General features: G+C 46.4%; 3 protein-coding genes across 3 annotated transcripts in view; 1 reads left to right on the top strand and 2 right to left on the bottom strand.

Annotated features, from left to right (window-relative positions):
• The window catches only part of Adam9 (ADAM metallopeptidase domain 9), an 82295-nt gene extending 77041 nt beyond the window's left edge, over window positions 1–5254 (bottom strand). The window contains exon 1 of the mRNA XM_032918540.1: window positions 5017–5254. Coding sequence (XP_032774431.1) covers window positions 5017–5113 — 97 coding nt within the window. The 5' untranslated portion in view covers window positions 5114–5254. The remainder of the gene's footprint in view (window positions 1–5016) is intronic.
• Window positions 5255–5593: 339 nt separating this feature from the next.
• On the top strand, window positions 5594–11198 carry Tm2d2 (TM2 domain containing 2). Its single transcript, XM_032918856.1, has 4 exons — window positions 5594–5919; window positions 6331–6418; window positions 8087–8202; window positions 10459–11198. The coding sequence occupies exons 1-4, from the start codon at window positions 5696–5698 to the stop codon at window positions 10670–10672; spliced, it is 642 nt and encodes a 213-aa protein (XP_032774747.1). The 5' UTR covers window positions 5594–5695; the 3' UTR covers window positions 10673–11198.
• A 1680-nt stretch (window positions 11199–12878) lies between these two features.
• On the bottom strand, window positions 12879–26421 carry Htra4 (HtrA serine peptidase 4). The gene is made up of 9 exons (XM_032918857.1): window positions 25923–26421; window positions 25442–25541; window positions 24505–24709; window positions 21357–21551; window positions 20919–20951; window positions 18631–18745; window positions 18229–18286; window positions 17771–17866; window positions 12879–13717 (listed from the first exon to the last, which is right to left on the bottom strand). Exons 1-9 carry the CDS (start codon window positions 26419–26421, stop codon window positions 13552–13554), a joined length of 1467 nt encoding a protein of 488 aa, XP_032774748.1. The 3' UTR covers window positions 12879–13551.

Here is a 26421-nt window from a genome sequence, read left to right as displayed (position 1 = left end):
GTAAAGACCTTAATAAACTGTGGGGCATATAAACTTCGATGTTAGAATTTGAAAGGATAAGTATACTGTTAAAAATAATGACATGAGGGGACACAAACTGAAGACAAAGCAAAGCTGAACCAGAAACTTATGAGACTTAGTAAATGAAAGGGTGTTGGCTGTTCTTAACTCCCCCGACTCCTTAGGTCTTTTCTGCATTTCCAAGGAAGTCTAAGCGACTGGGGCAGTGAGAAATATCTTTTAAAGAATTCTACCTAATTGCAAGACAAACAAACGGGAGAGCCTGGAGCTGTGAGCCTTTCTTCTTTCCTTCCTGCTCATTACCTAGACAAATAGCCACCTTCCCGTACTTTCACCGCAGAGGACAAACCTCCACATTCAGGGTGAGTGAGATAATCCTTTGCCTCAAGTACGGAAGGGAAATGACTGTAATTAGACCCTAACTGCAATTCCCAACTATGCATCCCCATCCTAGTCACAGGGCCAATCCCAGACAAGTGTATTTCCGCCTCTACCTCCTTCAAGCCCAGGGTTGCTGCAGTCTCTGCCACTGTGTCGTATACTGTTACGTGTCTTAAGACCTATGCATCTTTACTTACCTGTCTTTAAAGAGAACATTCATCCTGAGTTATATAGCACAGATCCTGTCTTCAAATAAGAAAACAAATGCTATTTTTGTCCTGAAAGTACCCCACTGGGAAAAATTCCAACCATTTAGAAAATGTAATGCTCTTAAGAATTAAGTTCCGGGGTTGGGGATTTAGCTCAGTGGTAGAGCGCTTGCCTAGCAAGCTCAAGGGCCTGGGTTAGGGCCCCAACTCCAAAAAAAAAAAAAAAAAAAAAAGAAAAAGAAAAAGAAAAAAAAAAGAATTAAGTTCCTCCAGAAAGAAATTTAAAGTGCTAAGAAAGAGGAGCTACTCCTTACGAAGAATCTGTAATAAAATGTATTCTCAGTCAATAGCCACAGACACAGAGAGAGAGACAGAGACAGACACAGACACAGACACAGACACAGACACAGACACAGACACAGACACAGACAGACAGAGGGGACTGACTTAAAGTGAACCTGCCTTTTCAGCAATTAACATTTTCCCACAAATCTGCAGGGCCCGCAAACATTTTTATCAGTAACAGCAAATTCTCCTCTCCAAACTAGGATTGGAGATTTCAAGTTAAGTGTATTTGTCACATTTCTGACTGTGCCATGCAGGTGCCTGCCTGGGGTTCTACCGAAAGGAAAAGGGAAGAATCATGCTAATATGAGTTAAACTATGAAAATAAACCTCATTACAGGATCAATGTACCAAAGGGAAAAGAAGAACATATTTAGAAGTGGAGTTTGTCCTACAATAGAACTTGTTTTGTAGTGATTTTTTTTAACTTTTAAGTTTTTTTTTAACTTACTACTAAGTAAGATAAAAGCAACAAATTCAAACGTAACCGCTCAGTTTAAAATTGACCACTGGCTCTCAGAGGGCAGAGGCAGGGAGAGCTCTAGTGAGCTGGAAGCCAGCCAAAGGTATAAAAAGAAACCTTGTATCAAAAAAAGGGGGGAAAGAGAGGGAGAAAAGAGGCAGAGAGGAGTGTGGTGCTGAACAAGGCTAGGTACCTTATTTTTTAATTCTATCAATTTGGCGGTTACCATACAAAGTAACAAGTTTCATCTTGGCACCCTCATAAATGTCATTACAGCCTGGGCTCATCCATTCCTGCCCTCCTTCCTCACTCTTAAAAGATGTATGGCAAGACAGGAAGTCGAGAGGGCAAGGAGACGGGTGAATCTGGGCAGGGTTAGAGGGTGACACGAGGGTAGAGATAGTCAAAATGCATTGTTTGAAATTCTCAAAACTTAAAAATAGCGCAATGTCCCCCATACTATATCCCCATGAGGATGCTCAACTAGAACAGATCACATCTCCCATCACACAATGAAAATGATCTGAGCACACAAACAAGGCAGGGCGATCAGTCTTAGTTGGGTCCACTTCAGACCCTTCAAAGATGACTGAGTAAGGACAGTTGCAGGGCTAGCAAGAGGCAGTGACTCGGGGACTAGAATCACCCCAAGGCACTAGGGCACACACATTATTAGGTTAACAGGGTAAAAGAGGTATCATGAGGTTAACTACATCCCATGTTTAGGTCTCTCCTGTTATATACTTCTCGTTACCATTTATGAAATCATCTAGGACCTTCTATAGCAAACCATAATGTTTAATAACATATAAATAAACATCATAAGCCAACAAGGTGGGGCATACCTTTAATCCCAGCACTTGGGAGGCAGAGGCAGGCCAGCCTGGTCTACATAATAGATTTCAGGGCAACCAGAGCTACATAGCGAGACCCTCTCTTGAAAACACAAAAGAAGAACAGATTTGAAACCAAATTTGGTAAGGTGAAATATAAAACTAGTTTTCAAAGACCAGAAACTTTGTTCCTATCAACTAGGGATGTTTTGATTTTCTACTTAGAAGTTTGGAAACCAAAATGTCTTGTAAGTCTAAGAGACACCACTTTCTCTTACAACACAGATACATCGATTTTAATCTGTTCTTTCCAAAATATGAAATTCACCTAGATGTTCATCAACAGAGAAACAAATAAAGAAAAAGGAGTACACATGCACAGGGGAACCCCGCTCAGCCACCAAGAACACAACCTGCCCTCAGGACAGCACTGGCGACTACCATGGTTACTGGAATGTATTTTCTCTCACATATATGTGACATGAAAGTTGAGGCAAGAGGATGGGGTGGAGAACATGAGAAGAAAATGAACGACATAAAAAAGTACCATGATGAACACACATGACACTCTCATAAGGAAACCCATGATCTTACATACTGATTTTAAAGTGAATTTTAAAAACCTACAGCCATCTGAAGATGCGGTTGGTGTAGATCTAAGTTCCTATGATTACATCTACTTCATTTTCCAATTATTCACTGTGAGTGGGCTTTCAAAATCATCTTCTTTAGACTATCAGTGTTTCCAAATCATTTTTAGTCTATGTATTGTATTTATTACCTTACTCAAGAAATAAAAAATCAAGAGGTTTCAAGTATCTGATTTCCTTATATTCATTGACCCCAGGGTTCTTTTTTTTTTCTGTTTGTTTTTTTAATCATTTGAATCCACTACTCAAAACTTATTCTGTACTTCCTCGTGGACGCAATATTACAAACGACAGTTTAAAACCCTACTCAAACCAGCTTAGCTCCCAAAACGGCTAATGTGAGGGTGTTCCAGTTCATGTTTTGAACATCCTGTATTCCAAAAACTCAGCTGATTCTGGAAGATCATTCACTTCAGGAAATTCGAGTTGACTCACCGCACCATTGCTAACACTTCAAAATCTGGCTCTGGCTCTCTCCACTCTCCTAGAGCCCAACTCCCCTTATGTTTTAACTAAAACTCTGATGGTCACACTCTTTAGAAATCTTCATGCCCCAAACCAACCTACAGGATGAATGTAACTCCCTAAAGTGGTGCCAGTCTACCTGGCTTTCCCTTCCAGGATCATCTTTACACAAGCTACCTAACCCCACATCAACACTTTCACCCTTTCCTAACAAGTTATTGTCCTTCATACCCACTTACTCTTGGAGGGGGGTAAAATAAAACTCCTTATGTTTATAATGGACTCCACTCTAAGTTGAAATTCACATTCTCAAAAAAAAGAAAGAAAAAGAAGAAGGACCAGGGGGATTTGGCTCAGTGGTAGAGCGCTTGCCTAGGAAGTGCAAGGCCCTGGGTTGGTCCCCAGCTCAAAAAAAGAACCAAAAAAAAAAAAAAAAAAAAAAAAGAAGAAGGACCAAAAAAGGAGAAACAGACAAACAGAAAACCTTCAACATTGCTCCTATATCTTAGTCCACACGGTCACCCTTTCAATCCTCCAAAAGCATCAGGGCTGTGTTTCCCTGGAGTCTGATGGACGCTGGATAGATTTAGAAAGTGAATACTCATGGCTGCGAGAGCAAGCAGCTGGCCCATCACAGCAGCAGTTGAAGAACATAAGGATATTCCATTCATTTTTAGGCCCATGTGTAAAAACAAACATACACATGCGATAACGATATAATGTTTTTTACTGGCAAACACAAGAAGTTAGAGATTACTAACATTTCAGGTCCTCTCATAGCGATAATGTTAACAACAACAGCACAGAAAAAGGTCATTTTCATCAGAAACGGTTCTGGCTGCATCCCATTAAAAATTTGTCAGTATTATGAATTCCAAGATTTCCACACAGGAGGAAGCTAACTTAAAAGGAGAACGACAAGAAACTGTAATTAGTTTCGTGAAGGTCAGCGATCCTGAACTCAGATCTACTACCTTTGAAGGCAACAATTTTGCAAAGCCTTCTATTGTCCCTCCGGAGCTAGTAGAGATAACTCAGCCATGCAAACACTAATTTAATACAAAGGATGAAATAAATAACTTATTTCCAGGAAAAAAAAACTAGAGTGTTGATGGTGTGTTCCCATTCAGTTTCATCATCTGCAATATAAATATCTTACACATTTACGGGAAGTTTCACAATTCAAACGTACTGACCGACAGTAATTTAATTCTTTCCGATAATCCCCTGGGTTAAACAGAGCAGAGATTCTTTGTCCGGATTTAGATCCATTGAACAACGGTCTCTAGAAATGTAGCATTTCGTTCATTTTATTATTTTAAGTCTCCTTACTACAACAAAAACCGCCCAAGGAAAACCCGCCCTCTACTCCATCGGGATCCCTGTGAACCTACTGATGAGTCGTCTAAGACTACGTCAAATCCCAAATTCTGATACACTGAAGCAAAAGTTCAATCTCCCAACCCAGGGCTGGTGACAGCCACTCCACCGGCAAGCACTAGCTGCAGCCTGGGAGCGGCGAGCGCACGGCCACAGTGCAGCCGGCCGCCGGGCTCCGGGTCAGCGCTGACAGGGGCGCCAGAGCCTGGGGTCCGTCTCCCAGCCCGCGCCACCGGGCACTCCCACAGCACCGTTCCCCCGACACCCACCTGGACGCCCGGCCTCGAGGACTGGGCCCAGCAAGCCACACGCCAGCAGCCACCTTAGTCGCAGAGAGGCAAGGGGCGAGAGCGCGCGCGGCCCCATGGCTAGGGCTTCGGCAGGTTCGGCTCAACGCGCGGCCGCCGCCTCCGCCCCTTCGGTCATCCCTGCAACCCCGCGGGGGCCCCAGGGCTGGCGGGGCGCGCGCCCACGGCGAGCACGCGCGCGGCACTGACGCAGCACCCCCCACACCCCGCCCCTTTCTCCTGCTCGCGATCCTGAGGCCAGAGGCTGACGTCGGGAAAATACGGGGTGAGAGAGTGGCCTCCTCCGTTACCGCCGCTCGGGCTCGCGCTCGTCCGCCCCGCCCCTCCGCCCGCCCAGCCGGTACGAGAGAAGGTAGGAGGGGCTGGAGGGCGGGGCTGAGGGAAGCTCCACCCTCAACCCCTCAGCCTCTCGCGCCTCAGAGTGAAGGACCTCCTGGGGGCGGGGCGAAACCAAGCCACACCCTTCCTCTGGCCGCTTCTGATTGGTCGCAGCGGCGGGCGGAGCGTCGAGCTGTGCACCGGTTGGCTGTGTAGCGGGAGGGTTGCGTGCCGACGTAGAGAGGCCTGACAGCGCCGGGCTTGGGTCGGCCGTGGCGGCCTGGCTGTTTTTAGGCCAGGTCTCTAGGACCGGCCCGGGAAGATGGTGCTGGGCGGTTGCCCTGTGAGTTACCTATTGCTGTGCGGCCAGGCGGCCTTGCTTTTGGGGAACCTGCTGCTGCTGCACTGTGTCTCTCGGAGCCACTCGTTTAATGCTACGGCCGAACTGGATCTCACCCCGTCAGGCGCCGCTCACCTCGAGGGTCCCGCGGCCTCGAGCTGGGAATACAGTGACCCCAACTCTCCAGTCATCCTTTGCTCTTACCTGTAAGCTGCCGGGACTTGGGGGCGGACCTAGCGGGGATCCGGCCAGGGATAGGTGGTGGTTGTGGGAACGCAAGGCGGCTTCCACCTAAGGGAGGTGATTCCGGAATTAGTGCCTCTCAATTGCTCTGCAGCAAAAAGCCCTGTATGTTGGTGGTAGGTACTGGGCAGGAGTAGTGTGGGCTGTAGAACCCTTCCACTTCCTGCACCCTTTCTCTGCCTTGGTTACAGGATTAGTTCAAGGCCACCCAGCCAGGGTAATTTGTCTCAAATTAAAAAAAAAAAAGTTAAAGGGCTGAGCGTATACAGTTCCCAGTACAGAAGGAGGGACAAGTATAAGGAAGGAAAATAGGGTTGCGTGCGGCCACATAGCAGGCGGCAAAAGGCATTGATGATGGTCTTACTGATTTGCAGACCCGACGAGTTTGTAGATTGCGATGCCCCAGTGGATCACGTTGGAAATGCAACTGCATACCAGGAACTTGGTTATGGTTGTCTCAAGGTGAGGTTTTTGTGTGTTGTACAGGCTTGCTTCATGGGAAGCAAGGCTGGGTGCTGTTACAGAAGATCACATGGGACTACAAAGAGACATTTTTTTAGAACTTTATCCCTAAAACTGTTGCCGGGAACAGGACCAAGGTTTTAAAGTCGGAAGAGCACACTTGCTTTCCTCAGGAACCAATAGTATCTGGGCCCAAGGCTCCCAAGTGCAGAGACCAACCTGTATTGGTTCCTTTGGCTGTTGAAACTAACAAATTAAAGCCAAAATGTCAGCTGTACTTTCAAAGCAAGCCTCTTCTTAAAAAGAGTAACAACACCACCAAAAAAGAAAAAAGAAAAGAGCATGCACTTGGTAAAGCTGGTGCTAAATTGGGCATTCTTGGTTACACACACACACACTTGGAGCAAGCTCCTCGTGCAGGTGACAAGCAGGTTGCACCATGTCTGTAGGAAGTAGTTAGCTAGGCTCTGTAAGTTAGAATTTTCTTTGAGAATAAAGCATTCCAGAAAAGCATTTGGTGGTAGCAGTGGCCTCTCAGCCTGGAGAGAAGCCATTAATATATCCTTAAAGTGAATGCACCTAACTTGGTCTCTCAAAACCCAATGAGGTTTGGTTTGGTTTGAGTTTTTTGTGCTTGGTGAGGTTGTTTGTTTGTTTGTTTGTTTGACTGTTTGAAAAGGCCTCACCATAGCCCAAGCCTAAAGTCCTGATTCCCCCTCTTGAGCCTTGGTTTACATCACTGGGCCTAGTTCATACTTAAGGAATTAATTCATGAACGACCTTCATACTGTGGACTCAGCACTATGTTATAATGCAGGGTTGAGTTGTGAGAAAACGTTATTTTGCTACCTCAGGCACAAAGGAATAAAGTTTATAACACCACAGCTACCAGAACAGCTCTTAACTATGTGTAAAGAGATATTTTAAATACACTGAAATTTTGTTCCATTGGCAACTGGTAAAAGTCGTACTCGCATTACCTAGAGAGAACTTAGTTATGACTATTTTAAAAGCTAAATGTATCCTGTCACAAGACTCAGACTCTCCCTCAGCCAGTTGTCCTCAGAGACTGGTAGCGCTCAAGGTATGAGACGTGGGCACCCGTGTTCTCCAGTCTCACTCTGCGCAACACAAGGGAAACCGTAGGAAAGCAGTCATAAGACAGAAGGGAAACCGTGTAGCTCTGCTTTCTCTGTTGGAAAAGGGCAAGAGTCTGGTTCTAAATATTTTGTTGGCGCTAACCTTATCCTGGAGCAGACTACACAAACCTATGGCCATGTGTGGCTCAAATTGAGCAGATGATAGTAGTCTGAATTATTTTCTGATTTTATTCATTTATAGTAAATAAGCAGCAAAGGTTTTGATACTCACTGACTTGATAATTTCCATTCCAAAACTGCTACGTTATGTGCCTGTTAATACAAGATACCAAGCCACTGTATACGTCTCTGCAGCTTGTTTCTGTTTTACTATCTACTGAAGAAGCCAGTCAAGAAAAAGAAAGGTTTACTTAAAGCTGAATTCACTTAGGATAGACTACTAAGTCACCTGATGCACCTCTGAATTCCTTGCTTTTGACAGCTTTACCCAATCTTGATAGAATTAGTATAAACTGAAGCAGCTTCTACTTGTGAACATGAACGTATGTTTCTGTTCCTTTCTTCACAGTTTGGGGGTCAGGCCTATAGTGATGTGGAACACACTGCAGTCCAGTGCAGAGCCCTGGAGGGAATCGAGTGTGCCAGCCCCAGGACCTTCCTACGAAAAAATAAGCCTTGTATAAAGTAAGCCTTGCTTTGCTCTTGTACTGTGCATGTGGTGTGATGCTGGGATTTGAACCCAGGGCACATGCTGAGCAAAGGCTCTGATAGTGAGCTACACTCCAGCTCGAACTAAGAGTTACTTTTAAAGAGGTAATGGGTACTTGGCTAGAGGCACCAGCTGCTGTGACTCTGTCTTTGAAGTATTAAGTATTTGTGCTTCCTCCCGAGTGCAGCCCACTGACTGAGGCAGTGTGATTGCAGCAACTGGAGGGAAAGTTGTGGGTTCAGAGCTTTCGGTCTGCCCCTGGGCCAAATGATGTAGCTTCAACTCCCAACCGGGCAAGCATCCTCTGAAAACAGCCTTAGGATTTGTGGAACAACGTTTTGCAAAGAAATGGGAGGGTTCGTCAGCTGAAGTCACCTGATCCTAAATAAATGTGTGAATTCTACCAAAAGATTGAGAATCAACTTAGACTGCTGTGGGACGAGAGAGGCCTTGGTGATGTGCAGTGGTAACTCCAGCTCAGCTAAGTGTTTTCACAGAGACATAAAAATGCTTCAGCAGATAAAGAGGGCAGGTCCCTCCCTCTGCTACTACTGTCTTTTATGCAGTGATCCTTCCAGTCCAACTCTGCAAAACACTGTTAGGTTGTGTGTGTATGTATGTATGTATGTATGTATGTATGTATGTATGTATGTATGTACATACGTATTTATTATTTATTTATTTTGTGTGTTTGTGAGTTAGGATTGTGCACGCTGACTGCAGAGCCATTGCAGGGTGCCTATCCAGGCAGTTGTGAGTCACCCGATGTCATTGCTGGTAATCAACCTGGCCCCTCTCTCTGCGAGATTATACCAAACGTGCTCTTAACCACTGAGCCGTCTCTCAAGGCCCCTTTTGATTCTTAAAAGTCCCTTCATATCTTAGCAAGTATGTTTTAGAGACTCTAGACCAGTGGTTCTCAACCTATGGATCACAATCTCTCTGCAGAACGGAAGGGAGTCACACATCAAATATCCTGTATATCAGATAATATCATTACAATTCATAACAGAAGCAAAATTACAGTCATAAAATAGCAATGAAAGTAATTTTATGGTTGGGGAGGAGAGTCACCACGACATGACATATTAATATGCCAAAGGATTAGGAAGTGTTGGGGTTTGGTCTTTGTTATGTATTGTAAGGCTAAATAGTGGCCCCCAAGGCTTGGTTGCTCCCAGAGAATCCAAATGTAAATGTGACCTTGCTCCTTAATTTAAAACTTGGTTAAATAAAGATTCCAACAGCCCATAGCTGGGCAGAAGAGACACAGACAGGGACTGGGATTCCCAGACTAGGGGTTGGAGAACCATGAGGAGAGAGAATATGGAGAGAGGAGAAGACACCATAGGATAAGAATCTTGAAATCATAGCTGTGAGGGCTAGCCAGTTGGAGCTATGAGCAGCTCAGTCGGAACATGGCAAATCATACTGTGGGGTTATTGGCAGGGAAGTAAACATAATAGCACAGAGGGTAGATATCTGCCCAGCTCTAATGCTATTTAAGGCTTATTATAAATAATAAAAGCTATGTCTTTTATCCAGAAACTGAATGATCAAAGGTGGAGTAGAAGTCTCCGATTGAGAATGTTTTGTACAACAGGAAGGTCTAAACCAACTAGAGATAGGGAGGTACCTGTGAGAGTATATTATACTATATTTAACTTTGCTGTATGTTTCTGGCTGGGGAAAGATCTGACCATCCCAAAACTAAAAAATTCTAGAGCTATCAAAGGACCCAGTCAGGAGCATGTACTTAATATGCAAATGAATGTCCTGACCCATCTGGTGGTAGTCTACCCCAGGAGGCTACTCCTTTGCGTTAATCATGCCAGGCTCAAGTGTCAGGCCACTGAGGCCCACACTTTAAGCTGTTGAAATTATTCAAGTAGCCAATCCTAAATTGCTTATCTGTCCTGCCTTGGCTTTTCTGCAAATACCTCAGCAAAGCTGTGACTTGGACCTACCCTATACTCCTGTCTTCTGACCATAATGTTCTTCTCAGGCCTCCTCTCTAGGACCCATGAATGCAATTAGCTGTTTGTTTGGCCTCTTTACCTCTCCCCACCACCACCACCATCACCACCCCCAGTAGCCACACCTGACTGAATGCATCAAGAAAGAACCCAACCATGATATGAGGCCTTTGTGCCACAGCCAGCCATTGCTGCACTTCCATTATGTTACATTCAGTTTTCATGTGGCAAAAACATCTCCCTCCCGTTCTCCAGGTACACTGGACACTACTTCATAACCACACTTCTCTACTCCTTCTTCCTGGGATGCTTCGGAGTCGACCGCTTCTGTCTGGGACACACTGGAACAGCGGTTGGGAAGCTGCTAACCCTTGGAGGACTGGGGATCTGGTGGTTCGTCGATCTTATTTTGCTCATCACTGGGGGGCTGATGCCTAGTGATGGCAGCAATTGGTGTACTGTCTACTAAACATGGCTGCTGCCCTCTGCCGGCAACTGGTGTACTGTCTACTAAGCACGGCTGCTGTCCTCTGCCGGCCAGGGCCAGGGAAGCGAGCATTTGGCTGGCGGGATAATTAGGAGAAGCTCTGAATTCTCTGAACATCACCGAACTCTTTAGGAGGAAGGACCGACCGAGTTTTTCTACCCAAATCTTAACCTTGCAGACCAGAATGACAAGCAGTATTGTGGGAGCCCAGTCATACCTTTCCTCATATACAAAAGATCAAAGCTCAAAGATAGTGACTTTTATCCAGAGATCATTTTCAGTGATGTTTCTGTGTGGCTGGATTTCAGTCGTTTGGAGCAGGGGACCCAATAGGATAAACGGAGGGAGTGTTTAACCACTCACGGCCTTTTGTGACCCTAAATTTTCATGCACAGACGAGAAGCTGCGCCAGGGAGAAGTCTTCAGAATATAGAAATGACTGGATTTTAATACACACCAAAAGTCTGACTCTGGGAACTTAAATTGCAAAATAAAGTTTTAAAACCTAGCCTGCTGCGTATTTTCAGTAGAGAATGAAACTCAAAAATCGTTTTTGCTGAAGGGTAAGCATTTAAAATGAAACAGCTGTGGTCTGAGTATGAGGTGCTCCTCCATCAACACCACCACTCCCCGGGTCTCGGGTGTTGGAGGTGACTGCCAGCTGACAGGCTTTTACAGAGCGAGTGGAGCCTGAAGATGATCTCGTCAGTGGATTATGGCACTCACTGGAAGGTGATGAAGGGTAGGATAAGGCCTGGTTGGAGGAAGTAGGGCTACTGGGGAACTGGGTCACCTTTGAGATGAAAAGTCTAATCCGCCCCACACTTAGTTCTGCCAAAGCCATGAAGCCAGCCCACCACAGACCGATGAGCCTGCCTTCGTAAGCCACCAGGGGGGCACTTAGTCCTAAGAGTGTAAGTCTAATACAGCTACCCTACTGAGCCGGAACGGACTGCCATAGAGATGGTAATTTCTTCTTTCCAGTTATGTTTTGAAAGCCAACAGTGGTAGACAAGTATGAGTTAACAGTTATCCTACCTAAAATTAGTATTTCCCAACTTGCGGACCCCTCATTTTAGAGGCTGAGTCAAAAAGACTTTGTAAACTAGTGTACACTTCATTAATTCCAGCCCTGGGGAGGCAGAGGCAGGGAGATAATCTTGTGAATTAGAAGCCACCTAGTCTACATAGTTAGACCATGTCTTCAAAAAGGAAAAAAAAAAACATTTTACACAAGTAACTATTATACTTTCCTGCACAAGTAAAATGAGGGACCCCACCCATCTCCTTGGAAAGAAAACTAAGAAAAATGTATGCCTATTTAAAAGATACTACCAGGGTCAAATCAGGATGTTTTAGGGGAGTGAGGAGAAAACACATTCTCTCCTTATAGGCATGACAGGAAAAGGTTTTGCAGTATTAGAGATAGTCAGGCTTCTGCATTCCCAAACCACTGGGAAGAAAAGGAAATGTTCTGAAGTATCAGTGGCTTTGAAATCTAAGGAAAAAGGAAAGAACTATTAAGTATAACATAAATGGCAGACAGACCAAGAGGCCTGTTCTGCATAGCCACAGGTTCTAGACACAGGGTAGACCTACTCCACGTTCATCCCCACAGTAACTGACAGAGACCAACAGTTCCGGTACAGTAAGACCTGGAAAAGTCTGCCTCAGCATCCCAGGTGACAGCACTGTCCTCTACTAGAGAGGACAACAACACGTTCAAGAACCACAGAATCCTCAACCCCACTTATGACAGTAACAGTTGGAAGGCTCAACTCATAATTCCTACACACTTAGGCAATCTCTTTAGATTAATGGTGAAGAAACTCGACCTCCTTGAAAATACACACGTCAGGGGTTGGGGATTTAGCTCAGTGGTAGCGCTTACCTAGGAAGCCCAAGGCCCTGGGTTCGGTCCCCAGCTCCGAAAAAAAGAACAAAAAAAAAAAAAAAGAAAATACACACATCAGGCTTCACATGCGATTTAAGGAGAGCTTTGCCTACTATGTACTGGTCTCTAGTTTGATCCCAGCACCCTCTCGACCCCGGAAGACAGTAAACTAAGATAAAAATGTTGCCCAAAATAAACTACTTAAGCCCTTGGCAGGCCCTACCACAGCTTACTAGGTAAAATTCCAAGTGTACACAAGCTTCATTAAAAGAAAGAACCTAAGTGAAAAGTCTGTAAATGGTTCAAAAAATTGTTTTAATAGAAGACATTCTCAGAAACACTAGAGGTCCAGAATAGTTTCTACCGCTAAAACGGTCATATTCCTGTGTGGTGGTCTGACGTCATCAGTTGCAATCCATCTTAGAGTTGATGACCTTTCTATCCACAAACCCTGGCCCAAAGTGGATATAACCCGGAAATTCAGCATACAGAGGGGTGTTATTTAAAACGTGATTGCCTCTTTACTCCAGATTCAGATCTAGTAGGTAGATTATTTGTACATGTGTGTGACATATCAGTTAGTGGCTATATAGACGGTAAGTAAAGCACCCTGTGAAGATTTAGTTAGGAGTCTCCTGTTTTCCCATTCTTACTGTCTTTACTTTTTCTCTGATCACCATAGCTGCTGCCACTTGAGTCACGAAAGTTTTTGCAGTAGAAGAGCATGCTCAATCCCTCAGGATCCATGAGAATGTGCATGTGTGTGTGTGTGTGTGTGTGTGTGTGTGTGTGTGTATACACGTGTGTACACATGTGCACGAGTGTGTGTATCACACACACATGTACTTATGCATTTAAAGCATCCATTTTTCTTGATACCCAGAAGAACCTGCCATCTCTGGTTCGTCTTCGATAGAAACCAGGTAATATAACTGGTTTTGCTAGGCAGTTTCTCAAAGTAAGGTGCTTAATTGATTATTTCAGGTGTGACTGTCAGAAACAAGGTTTGGCTTCCTCGAAGAACAATGATGGAGAGAAAGGCATTGTCCTTAACAGCTTCAATGACATCGGTTGTGGTCGTGACAGGCTGCCCGTTTATGCTGACAATTACATCATGGTCTCTCAACCCCGAGCTGAGAAGGAGAAAGAAAAGATGATGAAGCCAGGAGCGGTGACGCACACCTTTAAACCCAGCATTCAGGAGGCAGAGGCAGGTGAATCTCTCGAGTTCAAGGCTAACTTGGTCTACAGAGTGAGCTCCAGGACAGCCAGGGCTACACTACAAAAAAAACAAGAGGAGATAAGGAAAGCATAAGAAGAGTCCTACTCATCCCCATTTGGAGTCAATCTGTCTGTCTGTCTGTCTGTCTGTCTGATTCTTCCCTACCCCCACACTCTCCTACTATTTTGCTGACCATTGGAAAAATAATCCAAGAAGGCAGGACCAGCCTGGACCCTTCTAGGTGCAAAGACTGTTGAGGATGTGCTATGAAGGCAGCTGGAGGACAATGATCCTGTGTTTCCAGTAATACTAATGTCTATAGGAAGCTAAGTCCTTTCAAGCATTGGGTTAGGTTTGGAATGGACACTTTAGCATCTAATGTCTCTTTGTCTCTGGCCTGTGTTAGCCTCCCACATTACTAGATACACCAGCAACAGTGCCAAGCCCAGTGTTTTCCCAGGAAGTTGTGCTCTGATGAGTCTGCCTGGACAGCCCATCCCAGTTTCTGGAACTGCACTGTGACAAGCTGCTGTGTGTCCCAGATGTTATGGTCCCAGTAAAGCAAAAGCCACTCAAGCTTCCAAGTCCAGATGTTTACAGCTCTGACTCGAGGCTATAGCTGTATTCAGTCTTCAACACACTGCCCTCACATAGAATATATATTCCAGATCAGTGGCTCTCAACTGTCCTGACGCTGTGACCCTTCAATACAGTTCCTCAGGTTGTGGTGACCCCAACCATAACATTATTTTTGTTGCTACTTTCTAACTATAATTTCGCTAGTTATGAGTCATAATGGAAATATCTGTGTTTTCCAATGGTCTTAGGAGACCCGTGAAAGGTCGTTTGCCCCCCCGAAAGGGTTGAGAAACTGATGTTCTAGATACAAAATCCCACTCCAAAAGCAAAGAGCAATAAATACAGACAAGCTGGTCAATTGAATAAAGATAAGAATGGGCTAAAAGAAGGGCATCAAATTAAATAATCCAGGAGATGCCATTTAAGGAAAATGGGGAGCTCAAGAATAAAAGGACAATGAGTGGTTCCCAAGATAGGTGGATTTTGAAGAACGTGAAGGGTCGGGGCATAGCTGAGTGGTAGAAGGTATGTTTAGCATATACCTGGCCCTTAGCTCAATGGCCAGCACCAAAGGTGGGGCGGGGTGGAAAGGTAATACAGTGGGCTGTGAAGAGAAGGAAGGATAAAGCTGCATGCGAGAAATCCTGAGGAACAAGGGCAGTAGCAGGCAATGACTCAGACTCTGCAGAGAAAGACGATAACTCAGCAGCCGTGAGCAGGGAAACGGAACAAGAAAGAAACCGTGGTGGGGCTCGGGGCCTGCTGTGCACTGAATATGAGGAAGCAGGCTCACACAGAATAAGTGGCCTTTGCCGGTGGTGTCTCACAACTTCCAAGTAAAGCGGGATTCAGTGCTGAAAATTCATTTTCTTGCCAGTGACCTCAGTGTAGCTCAACACAGCTGCTTTCCCGTAAAAACAAGGACTGGGTCATGTCATAAGACTCCTCAAACAACTCTGTAAAAACACTCGGGTCCTGGGACATAATAAATGTTCCTGAGTACCAGCTGCTGTCACTGTAATTATTAGCAGTTATTAGCTATAAATGGATGGAAGCCAGCGAGGGTGGATGTCGGGCTGTTGGAGGCTTACAGCAGGAATTCTTGCTTCAATCAACATGTGTGTAGCCTACCTGGGAATCCATTAAATAGGAAGACTCCTAGAGATGTAGTCTAGTGCTAGGACAGATGTTTAGTACACATAAGGACCTCGATTTGAACCCCAAAAAGCAAGAAGTAAAGTTAAGGGAAGTTGGGGAGAGAGGGAGGGGAGAAAGAGAGGAGGAAGAAAGGCAGGAGATGGGAGGAAGAGAGATTTATCTGCCACAGTTCACACACCTAACCCCAGCACTTGGGAAGTGCAAACAGGAGAATCCAGAGTTCAAGACCAGCACTGAGACAGAGAGAGAAAGAGGGGAGTGGGGAGAAGGCCACCCATTCAGGGGTGGGGTTCCAGCCTGCCTTTCTGACTGGACATTGCTTCTGCTGCCACACTTTGAGAACAACTCACTGAGCTGAGCTCTCTGGCTTTGGAGCAAAAGTTAAAATAAGGAGTTAGGGGAGGCACAGGGTAGGGGAGGGATCCACAGAGTCTGGAAAATCGTATGGCGTGTCATATTTAGGAACGGGAGACCTGACACTTAGCTATGCACCTGTGATTCCTTCCAGGTCTACAAGAGTTGCCAACTGGTAAACAGACCGCTGAGCTCTTGAAGAACAGTGAGCAGTGATTAAAAAAAAAAAAAAAAAAAAGGGCAGGGCCCAGGAGAAGAACATTTGCAGAACAAGCTACCCCACCCTCACAGTAAATATTCTAAAGCAAAACTGAGGACAGCTGCTAAACCTTCCGTGGGGCTGTTCCAGCCCGTGATCTAGTGACACAGGGGTTAGCCACAGCAGTTCCCAGCACCATTCCCACCTCAGAGAAAAGGGTGTTTGAGAAGACCTACTGTGCACTAAGACGTCTGACCTGCTGAATCCTCCCTACTTCTACTGACTGAAAATTACTGAACCGTTCAAATTATTTAATTATTTGTCATTAGTTAATAGCTATCAATAACTGAATAACAGGGACATTGTGGCACATGACTATAATCCTAGCACTCGGGAGACAGAAGTAAGAGGATTGCAAGTTTCAGGCTAGCTTGGGCTGCACAGTGAGGCCATGTCTCAAACATTCAAAGGGAAGATCCAGGTAAGGCTCAAAGGGAAACATTCTCGTCAAACATTCTCGTCGAACATTCTCATCATACATTCTCGTCAAACATTCTCGTCATACATGCACAAGATCAGTTCGGGTCCCCAACACACATGTTCTTAAAAAGCTGGATGTTAATAGCACATGCCTGAAATCCCAGCACTGGGGAGGCAAAGATAGGCCAATCCCTGGCACTCTGGGGAGAGCCAGTATAGCCTAATTGACGAGCTCGGGGTTCAGTGAGAAACCCTGCTTCAAATATAAGGAGAGGAGTGACTGAAGAAGGCGCTCTGTATCTACCTCTGCCTCACACACACATACGCACACGTACATACATGCATACATGCATATATATATATACATACTCACGTACACACACAAACACACACATGCATGCATATAACACACACATGCACACACATGCATACATACATATATACACACGCATGCATATACACACACATAAAAGCATATACACACATACACATACACACATGCATATATACACACATAAAAACATGCTAAATATCATAAGTAGTTATTAAGTATTAAATACTAATATTGAAGGTGTGTTTAAGGGCTAGCGTACAGCTTCTTACTTGTAAAAGGGGAGAGGCTAATTCCTAGCAAATTAACTTTAACCTAGGCTATGACCCTGAGCCCCATCAGCACTGCTCAATAAAGATGCAATACAAGCTGCATGTATCACTTTGAACTTGAAGTAGCCACCTTTTTAAAAAAAAAATCAGATAAAATTCTTTAATAATACATCTGATTTAAACCAACACATCTAAAATTTTGTCAATTTTAACACAGAATAACTACTTGGAAATTTCGAAAAATATTTTGCACTTTCCTATACGCCTTTGAAATCCACATAGCACATGCCCAATCTGTCATTATGCTCTGATTATCTCATCTGATGCAATAATTAACATAACATGTGGGCCTTCTGAAAACGAAAAGGGAAATGGTTTACAGTGTCTGGTGTTTTCATTTTCCCAATTTAAGTCACATAAAAATTTAAGTTGAGTGACTGAGTCACACTGGCCAGCTTTCGGGAGCTCAGTGCACAGTGTGTCTAGGTCATGAGCCAGACACTGGTCCTCAGGTCTAACCGCTCAGAGCTGGGCATGGTGTATGTCTAGAAACTACACAGGAGGCTGGGCAAAGGCTAGGTCTTCGCTTACCTTGCAGCGGCCGATCCTTGAATCACTTCATATACAAAAACTCCGGAGCTCACATCAGGGAAATCGGGATCTTGCCTCTTCATTTCCTGAAGGAGGCTGGGAACAGTATGGAAGTTAGCAAACACAACGTTCCCCTGAGGCCTGGAAAAAGATTTCCCCAAGGAGGCCCAGAGACTATTTCTTCCCCATCTGTTTAGCTGGAGACTGGCAGGCACCCAAGCAAACCCCATCCAGCCAATCAAAACCCATCCCTGCTGTATGCTGCCCCCACCTCCTGTAGGCCAAGGCTTTGCATCTCAGAATGAAAGACTCTGGTACCAGCAGAGTCCCAGGCCCTAGGGAGACACAGCCCTGCAACAAACAAAATCTATGATTGCAAGGGTCCCCAAATGCTTTTGTTTTCTTGGTAAGACTGACAAGCAATGGCTTGTACCTCTGAGATAGTTATCCATGCTTACTTCAGAGTGAGGGGCAACATTCTAAGACCCAGGTATTTCTTCTGCAAAGGAGCCTTTCCTGGAAAGAGAAAGCATGCTGTGTCACTCACAACATAACTTGTTTCCACTTGGCACAGCTTCAGAGACCACCTAGATCCCGGAACCTCTTGTTGGCACATCTGGTCTTAAATGCTTCAGAGTATCTGAGTAGTCAACACAGACACATCTCCAGCCCATAGGTTCATTTCTAAGCTGTACAACACAAGCCATTTCTGTGTATGTCACACTCTGAGTTTTGTGCTTAGTCCCCTGGTCACCCAACCCATTACAGATCTGAGAGCCCATTACTCAACGCCATTAAAAAGCCATGCTCTAACATCTGGGAGTGTGCATGAAAGGCCAGGATCCTCCCACCCCCCTCACCTTTCAATTGGCGCTCATGATAGTCCGCCAGGAACTGTCTGATCCTATCTGAGGGGATTGCAAAAGAGATCCCTGCAGTCACCTTCAGGGTGTTTATACCGATCACATCGCCATCCTAGGAAGAAGAAACTTGGTGTTTCGTCATGGTGCCCTACAAACTGAACCATGCAACATAGGAGCAGAGGAGAACAGGAGGGGCAAAAGGAAATCCACTTCTTCAATAAGAAGAGGTAGATGTCCTCTTCCAGGGCAGTTAGTGACCAGGGAAGGGAGTGGTGCTTTACAGATACAAAAGTTATGCTTTCTTCATGTTCAAAAGATCAATGGAGTAGTTTTGTTGGGAACAAGCAAAAGGAAGTTGTGATAAGTAATACCATTTGATTTTCAGACATCATTTAAGTGTAGGGAGAAACTAAATTCAAGCTCCCAGGACCCTAGGGGAGCTGGGGACTTCCCAATAACTGAAGTTTCTGTTGTAAGAAAACACTTATCTGAGTCCAGACATCTCAGGAACAACTCGTAAGGAGACAGTTTGTCTGAGTCCAGACATCTCAAGGACAACTACTCCATCTTGCTGGCAGGGTCAAACTAAGTTCGTGTTCCCAGGCCCAGGGACCAACTCCTATCCTGATTGGTGGAAACTACCTTGCTCAACCTCTTGTCAAAATATGATTGGACAATGCTATAGCCCTTCCAGTTTCCCCTTTCTTTATGGTTCATCCTTTAAATGTGCTCTACAATGTCTCTTCAAGATCATAGTTCAACTCCCAAGTCTGCCCTGTGGCCCTGATTGATCAGTAACAGCTTGATTACAATATTTTCTTTCCTTTCATTGACCTCGTGTTTGAATTATTTTTTATGGATTTACGTTGATTTAAGTGGATTGCATGACAGTTTAAATCTTCAGCTCATTTTTACTGTAGTAAATTACATTAATTTTTAGAGGTGACTACAGTTTGCATTTTGATACAAATAAAGAAACACAAGATCCCCGAGTGGCACATACCCCCCCAAATCCTAGCACTTGACAGGTAGAGGCAAGAAGATTAGGAGTTCGAGCTTGGTCCTCCTCAGCTACATATCGAGTTCTAAGTGAAACAGGGCTCTGTCTCAAAAAAATTAATTAATTACCCCCTACACAAGAAGCCTCTTTACAACTTAAAGGAAGCTGAAATAAACAGGGAAAAGACAAAAGCTAATCGGCAATGCTTGGGTAGAACTGTCCATCCAAACCAGGTAACCTTCATGAGCCACGGTCAGCTGAGCCGCTACGGTGACGTGGAAAATACTCTCCTGTTCCTGCTCTTCGCCATCCCTTAGCCATTCTTGTTAGGCAACAAGAGCAATAGAAAAAAAATAGTTCCAGTCATATTAAAATACAGATGGCAACTTAGAAATTCTGGAGTGTGGCCTGAAATTCTATATCCCAGCCCTGCTCTACGAACTTGTTGGGAAGATGGGCAGGCAGACAGACAGACAGATACATGCACACACACACATGCACACACACACACACACACACACACGAACGCATGCACACACACACACAGAGAGAGAGAGAGACAAACAGACACACATATGAACGCACGCACGCACCACACACACACACAGAGACATGCACACGCACACACACACACACACACACACACACACACAATTGTATATAGTGCAGAGCAGAAATCACTGTTAGAGATGCTGTAGCTCCGTGACAGAGTGCTAGCCTAGCATGTGCAAGGCCCTAGGTTCCATCCCAGGACTATTGCGGGGTAGGGCTACGTTTGAAAAGAAAGCGAAGGTTCAAGGACTTTTCAGAAGCCCAAGGCGAAGAGTGCTGTGCTCGTGCTTCTACATGTAAGTGAGCGTCGCCAGTAGAGACGGTGGTTAAATTAATACAACCCACAGCTCAATGGAGTCTGGTGATGGCCTTTCTGTCATCTGTGAGCAGGCTGAAGACTAAAGTTCCAAAATTATATAATCAGTGTGTTTTGTCTTCTGGCTTACGCCTGAGATGAATCTCCTGGATAATTATCCAAGGACAACAGATAGCATGTAAAAGATGGAGACTCTGATGGGAACCCTGGTACTCTCGGTGGGATGAGATCCCCGACCAACAGGATAAACACATCTCGGGTTCTAAACTTTTCCCTAGCCATTTACTAAAGACCCCAAAATACAAGACATCATCCCTTAATCTCTCTAGAGACTGTCACCCAAGTCTACATTTCAGATGTTAAAACATGTTTGAAGTTAGGAAGGTTTATGGAGCAGCAAGGACAACAGGCACTTACCAAGTTCACCAGTGGACCCCCAGAATTTCCGTGCTAAAGGCAAGGCGACAAAGCCATCAGTTAGCAAATCAACATATTCCTCCACATCATTTATACATAGCTCTTAATGAGTTTTGCCACAGCAGCCACCTTCTCCAAGGCAGGCAAAAGCATGTCCCTTACCCTCCCAAACTTAAGGTCAGGGTGGGTACATGACAAAGCAAGAGGACCCCACACTAATGCAGCAGCGACCTCTGCAACAAGTCCTGATCATGGTGCTGGTTATATCAAACACTCAGCTCCAGAAACAGGGCATCCAGCCACACCCCTGCCTTAGGGTTGACTTCTAAGAGTCCTCAGAAAACCCAAGGGAAAAGAGATCACTCTAAAGCTTTCTTCTTGCTACATCCTGGCAGTACCCTCTGGGCTGTGAACAGTCAGTCTCCCAGAGTGACTTACGTTAATGATGGCGTCCGTCTGGATATAGTCTATGTCTGAGTCCTTCAGGCCCAACTCTTTGCCGCCTCTCTGTGTGGTGCTGACGATCCCGGCAGTCACAGTGTTCTGCAGGGAAAATGGGCTACCCAAAGCCACCACAAACTCTCCGGCCCGGAGGTCAGAGGATCTTCCCAGCAACAGTACTGGAAGGTCAGTCTGCACGTGTCCGAGAGGAGCAAAGAAGAGAATGATGGCAACATAAGACTACAGTCAAGCAATGTCTGCTGACTGTGACACTGGCCTGACCGGGCACCCTCACCCCGCCCCACCCCCACCCTCACCCCGCCCCACCCCCACCCTCACCCCCACCCCCACACACATAGGTCCTTGCCTTCCTTCTTCCTCAGATTCAGGTCCCACCAAACTCTCCCTTTATTCAAGTAATCGAGATTGTCTCTAAGATTGAAATTTGTAGTTCTAGCTGCTAGGGAGATGGCTTAGAATGGTGGCTCACAACCTGTGGGTCACTACCCCCCACAGGAGTCGCGTATCAGATATCTTACATATCAGACATTTACGTTACAATTTACAATCATAGTAAAATTACAGTTTTGAAGTGACAGTGAAATGACTTCGTGGTTGTGGGTCACCACAACATGAGGAACTGTATTAAAGGGTGGAAGCATTAGAAAGGTTGAGAGCCTCTGGCTCACAGGTTACGAGCACGATGGTCTACCAAAGGATCCACGTTTGGTGCCCTGTACCTCCATGGGGCAGTTCACAACCACCTCTAACTCCAGCTCCAGGGAATACAACTTCCTCTTCTGGCCCCTATGGGCACTTACACTCATCTGCACAAACACGTACACAGACATACGTGATTAAAAATAAAATAAAATCTAAAGCTGAAGTTGTGTAGAAACTACTATAAGTGATCATGAAATGGCTGGCATTAGGAATTCACTTAGCCCCATCCCTGCTCAAACATTTCTTGTTCAGAGTCATGAACAGGACGGAGATCACCCAGAATAGCTCTTCTCAAACTGGACTGTGTTCACAAAACTCCTAAGGGTTTATCGGGACGCAGGCTCTGGTAGACCTGGGTGGGTCTGGGATCCAGGATTTCTAATGAGCCCCCAAGTGCAGTCCATGTGTCTACAGCAAGGAGCTCAAAATGTTCTTAGCAGGGTTGAATACATTGCAAATGATTTACATCTGTTGAAGAAGAAATCGTAGAAGGGAAAATGAGGAAAGTGGGGAGCGGGGTTGCTAGACAATTAATAGAGATTATTAAGGATATATTGATGGGTAACAGAAAACAAAACAAAAACCGTGAAGAGGGAGTGAATTCCTTGGCCATGTCTCCTCCGTGAGGCTCCCAGTTTGGGTTTCCTGCTGGCCATGGCTGAGCACCTGGCTTCAGACTTCTCATTCCTGCTGTCTGCTGGCAGTGACAGGTCAAAAAGACTGGAGCCTTTCTGGGTGGATCCTTGGACCTGAATACACTTACAAGGCCCTGTGAATGGGCCTCGAATCAAGCTAGGGGTTGCAAGTAGTGGGCGTGTACAAGATCTCCCTATTCCCACCAGGGCAGGAGTTCTGTGAAGATGTGACTACTGTAGACCTCAGCTTAGAGTAGGCCTCAAGACCTTGAAGCCTGAGAGCCAGGCAGGAGCCAGAGTGGAAAGCGACTTGGAGGGGATCTCCCATGGGCCTTTAGCTGCCCACCCGGGTACCCTGAAGGTTGAGGAGGTGAAATGAAAACCAAACCCTCCAGAAGTCCCAGGACATGGAAGCCCTGCAGAAAGGCCAGGGACACTCGGCCATGCTGCTAACGCAAATGCGGATAAGACTGAGGTGCACCCAGGCTGAGGTGGGGGAACCACCCGGCCATGGGAAAAGTTTTCAGCCGCTCTGAAGCTCTGCAACTCGGTCTCAGAGTTGTGTGAGCTGTGGCCCCTGCTGCAGAGTTGAGCAGGGAAAACCGACTTTTTAAAAAAAAAAAAGTGAGAACCTTAGGAGAGAGGGGACACAAAGACCCCAGTACAGGCCCATCCACAAGAGAAAGTCCATGAATCTCAAGAGTGGAGGGAAAGGAACCCTAGAGAGTTTGTCCCTGCAGCTCAAGGAGTCCACCCTGCCACAGGTCAGCTCCATCGCAGAGCAGCCTTGGCTGGAGGAGGATGTGGTCCAGCCCGACTCTGTAGCCCATGCCAGGAGGGCAAACAATCAAGCATTGTTCCCAAAGGAAGGAGTGTGAGGCTGCAGGGTCTCCTTTCCTTGGGACTAGGAGGAGCTGTGTCCTTCCCTCCAAACCAATGGTTCTTAGTTTTCCTAATGCTGACCCTTTAACACAGTCCCTCATGTTGTGCTGACCCCAAACCATAAAATTATGTTCGCTACTTCTTCACAACTGTCATTTTGCTACTGTTATGAACCATAATGTAAATATCTGATTGATATGCAGGACATCCGATACATAACCCTTTTGGGGTCGTTAGACCAGAAGAGGTCATGACCTACAGTTTGAGAACCACTGCTGTGTACAGAATCCTGTTGGCGAGCCAAGATAGAGGAGCCCTGACTTTACTAGGCTGCATCCTGCCATCCCTCTTCATGAGGGTGAGTTTTCCCTTCCATTTCTGTCCTCACGCTGGGCTCTCCTATACATTCCAACTGAGTCATTTGTCCTGCCCTGGGATGGGGGCCAGAGGAAAGTGGAAGTAGCTACGGGAAGAAAACCCCAGAGTCTGTACCACTGCAGCTTTGGGGATTAATTTCTTCATTGACTGAGGTGAGATTGGAAGGATAGGGGCAGAAGTGTGGGGGGGGTGCTTGAGGGACGTGAGGGTCAGTGATACTCTAGATTGTAATCTTTACATCACTCATCACCGGGAGGGGGAGGGGGAGGGGGGAGGAGAAGGGAGAAGGGAAAGGGGACAGGAGGAGGGGGAGGGGAGGGAGGAGGGGGAAGGGAGGACAGGGGGAGGGAGAGGGGGAGGGGAGGAGGGGGAGGGGAGGGGGAAGAGGAGAAGGAATAGTAGCAGCAGCAACACCATATACCCTACGTACAAAGAAAAGTCACGGTGAAGAAGTACAAAGAATTCCAGCAAACGAAGCGTGAAACCCCAAATAGGAAGGCTCAGACTCGGCTCTCTAAGGTACTCACATCTGGCTCGATCTTAATCAGTGCAAGGTCCAGTTTATGGTCGATGTCTTTGACAGTGGCTTCATACTGAGCCCCGTTCTGGAGCTCCACCTGGATCTTCTGCTGGTTGGTGAGGACGTGGGCATTGGTGACAATGAGGCCATCCTCAGACACTATGAACCCGGAGCCGCTGGATGAAGGGATTTCCTGGTTGGTGAGAGGTGATCTGTTCCGGAAGAAGACGGGAGTAGTGTGAGCAGAGGGGCAGGAAAAATCAGAGAATCCAGCCTTTGTTTGTAGGTCACAGGAAGCCTCACGTTTATCAACCACATTTCCAGGAGTTTTCTCATGCATTTACTCTTGCCTCATCCACGTCCATGTTCTTTGTGAGCTGTCTGAAGCTCGTTCTGCCCATCTTTTCTGAACACAACTGAGATCTGGGTCCAGGATGCCGCTTCCTCCTTCAGATCAGTGTGGGGACCTGTGTGTCATTTGCTGCGAACAGGTCAAACCTGGTGCTCACACTACTGCCACGGCGTCAGAATCTAGCTTAGCTTCCACTACCAACAGGCGTTGTGACACAGAACAAACTAATGCTCTCCATCTGGGTTTCCTTGCGTCCAAGCGAAGGCTAAGGCTAAACAAGACCACCAAACGCTCGCTACTGCTACAATCAGCCTTTAGTTTTGTTTGTGGGATTCTGGGGAGAAAGAAACACCAGCCACCAATATGCACTGCCGTGGCTTCCGTTTAGAAGCCAGGATCCTTGCGCTTGGCTCTTTGCTCTTTAGCGAACTCACTCTTAGCAATTCAGGTCTCCGGCCCCGCTTTCTGGAGCTCTACTGACCACCTCCACCACAGCCAATTCTCTGAACCTGGGTTTCTTCACAGCGCGTTCTAACGGTCAGATAATGCGCAGCCATCAGGTGAGGAAGTTGACCCAAGGCGTGAGCTTTACCTGCGGAACAGCTGCAAGTGAACCACAGACAGTGCCACCTTCTCCACCACGGCAGCGATGAAGTTGTACTTTGTCCGGAGCCGCCCTGCTCTTGTGGTCCCTGAGCAAAAAAATGGTCCAGGGTGAGTGCGTCCCTGGATGCAAGTGTCACGTCTCAAAATTCCCCAGCATCTCCCTCGTCCCCCCTTTCTCTGTAGGTTCTCCAGACTAGGAGATGAAAGGACATGTCCTGTTCTACCAGAGGGGAAAAAAGGATAAAGGGAAGCCCCGTGGCAGCCCGTATAGAGAGCCACATTAACAAGGCAAAAACACCAGGAACAACCAAAACGGGTTGAAACAGGAGCTGGCGAAAGAGGGCCAACTGAGTTCGCGATCGAGCAAACTCATAGCATTCATTTCATCTTCTTCGGGGAAAAAAAAAAAAAAACAAAACAAAAAAACAAAACTAGAAGTGTCGGGGTTTCGTCCGTGCCCGGCTCACCTGAGTCCCCGCAGGCACCTTTCTGCACCGGCACAGCCGGGAGCGCACCCCGCTGGCGAGCCGCTCGGTTCTCCTTGCGGAGCGCGCACAGGCTGGGGTAAGTGCGCCCATCGCTGCCGCACACCGCCGCGCCCTCTGCACCCTCCGCGCAACCGCAGGTGCCCAGCCACGCGCGCCCTGAGGGCTCCCGCGAGAACGGGGCGCCGCAGCGCAGCCCCGGGACGCACGGCCGGCCCCGCGCCCCGCCACACTCCTCGCCCTCGACCGCGGCGCACACTTGGCAGCAGCCGCAGCGATCTGGCACCAGCGCCGAGCCGGCCGAGCAGGTAGGAAGAGGCGGGCAGCGCGTGGGATCGCAGGCGTCCGGGCAGGGCAAGGAGACTCTAGACCTCCTGGCCTCAGCCCACGGAACAGGCGCGGCCCAGAGCAGCAGCCACAGCAAGAGAAACTGTGCTCGCACAGCCCACAACCGCTGGGAGCTCATCTTGCTCCTTGACAT

Source organism: Rattus rattus, chromosome 13 (assembly GCF_011064425.1).
Source record: "Rattus rattus isolate New Zealand chromosome 13, Rrattus_CSIRO_v1, whole genome shotgun sequence".
Taxonomy (NCBI): Eukaryota; Metazoa; Chordata; class Mammalia; order Rodentia; family Muridae; genus Rattus; species Rattus rattus.
The sequence above is the reverse complement of the archived record's forward strand: the minus strand, read 5'-3'. Positions and strand labels throughout refer to the sequence as shown.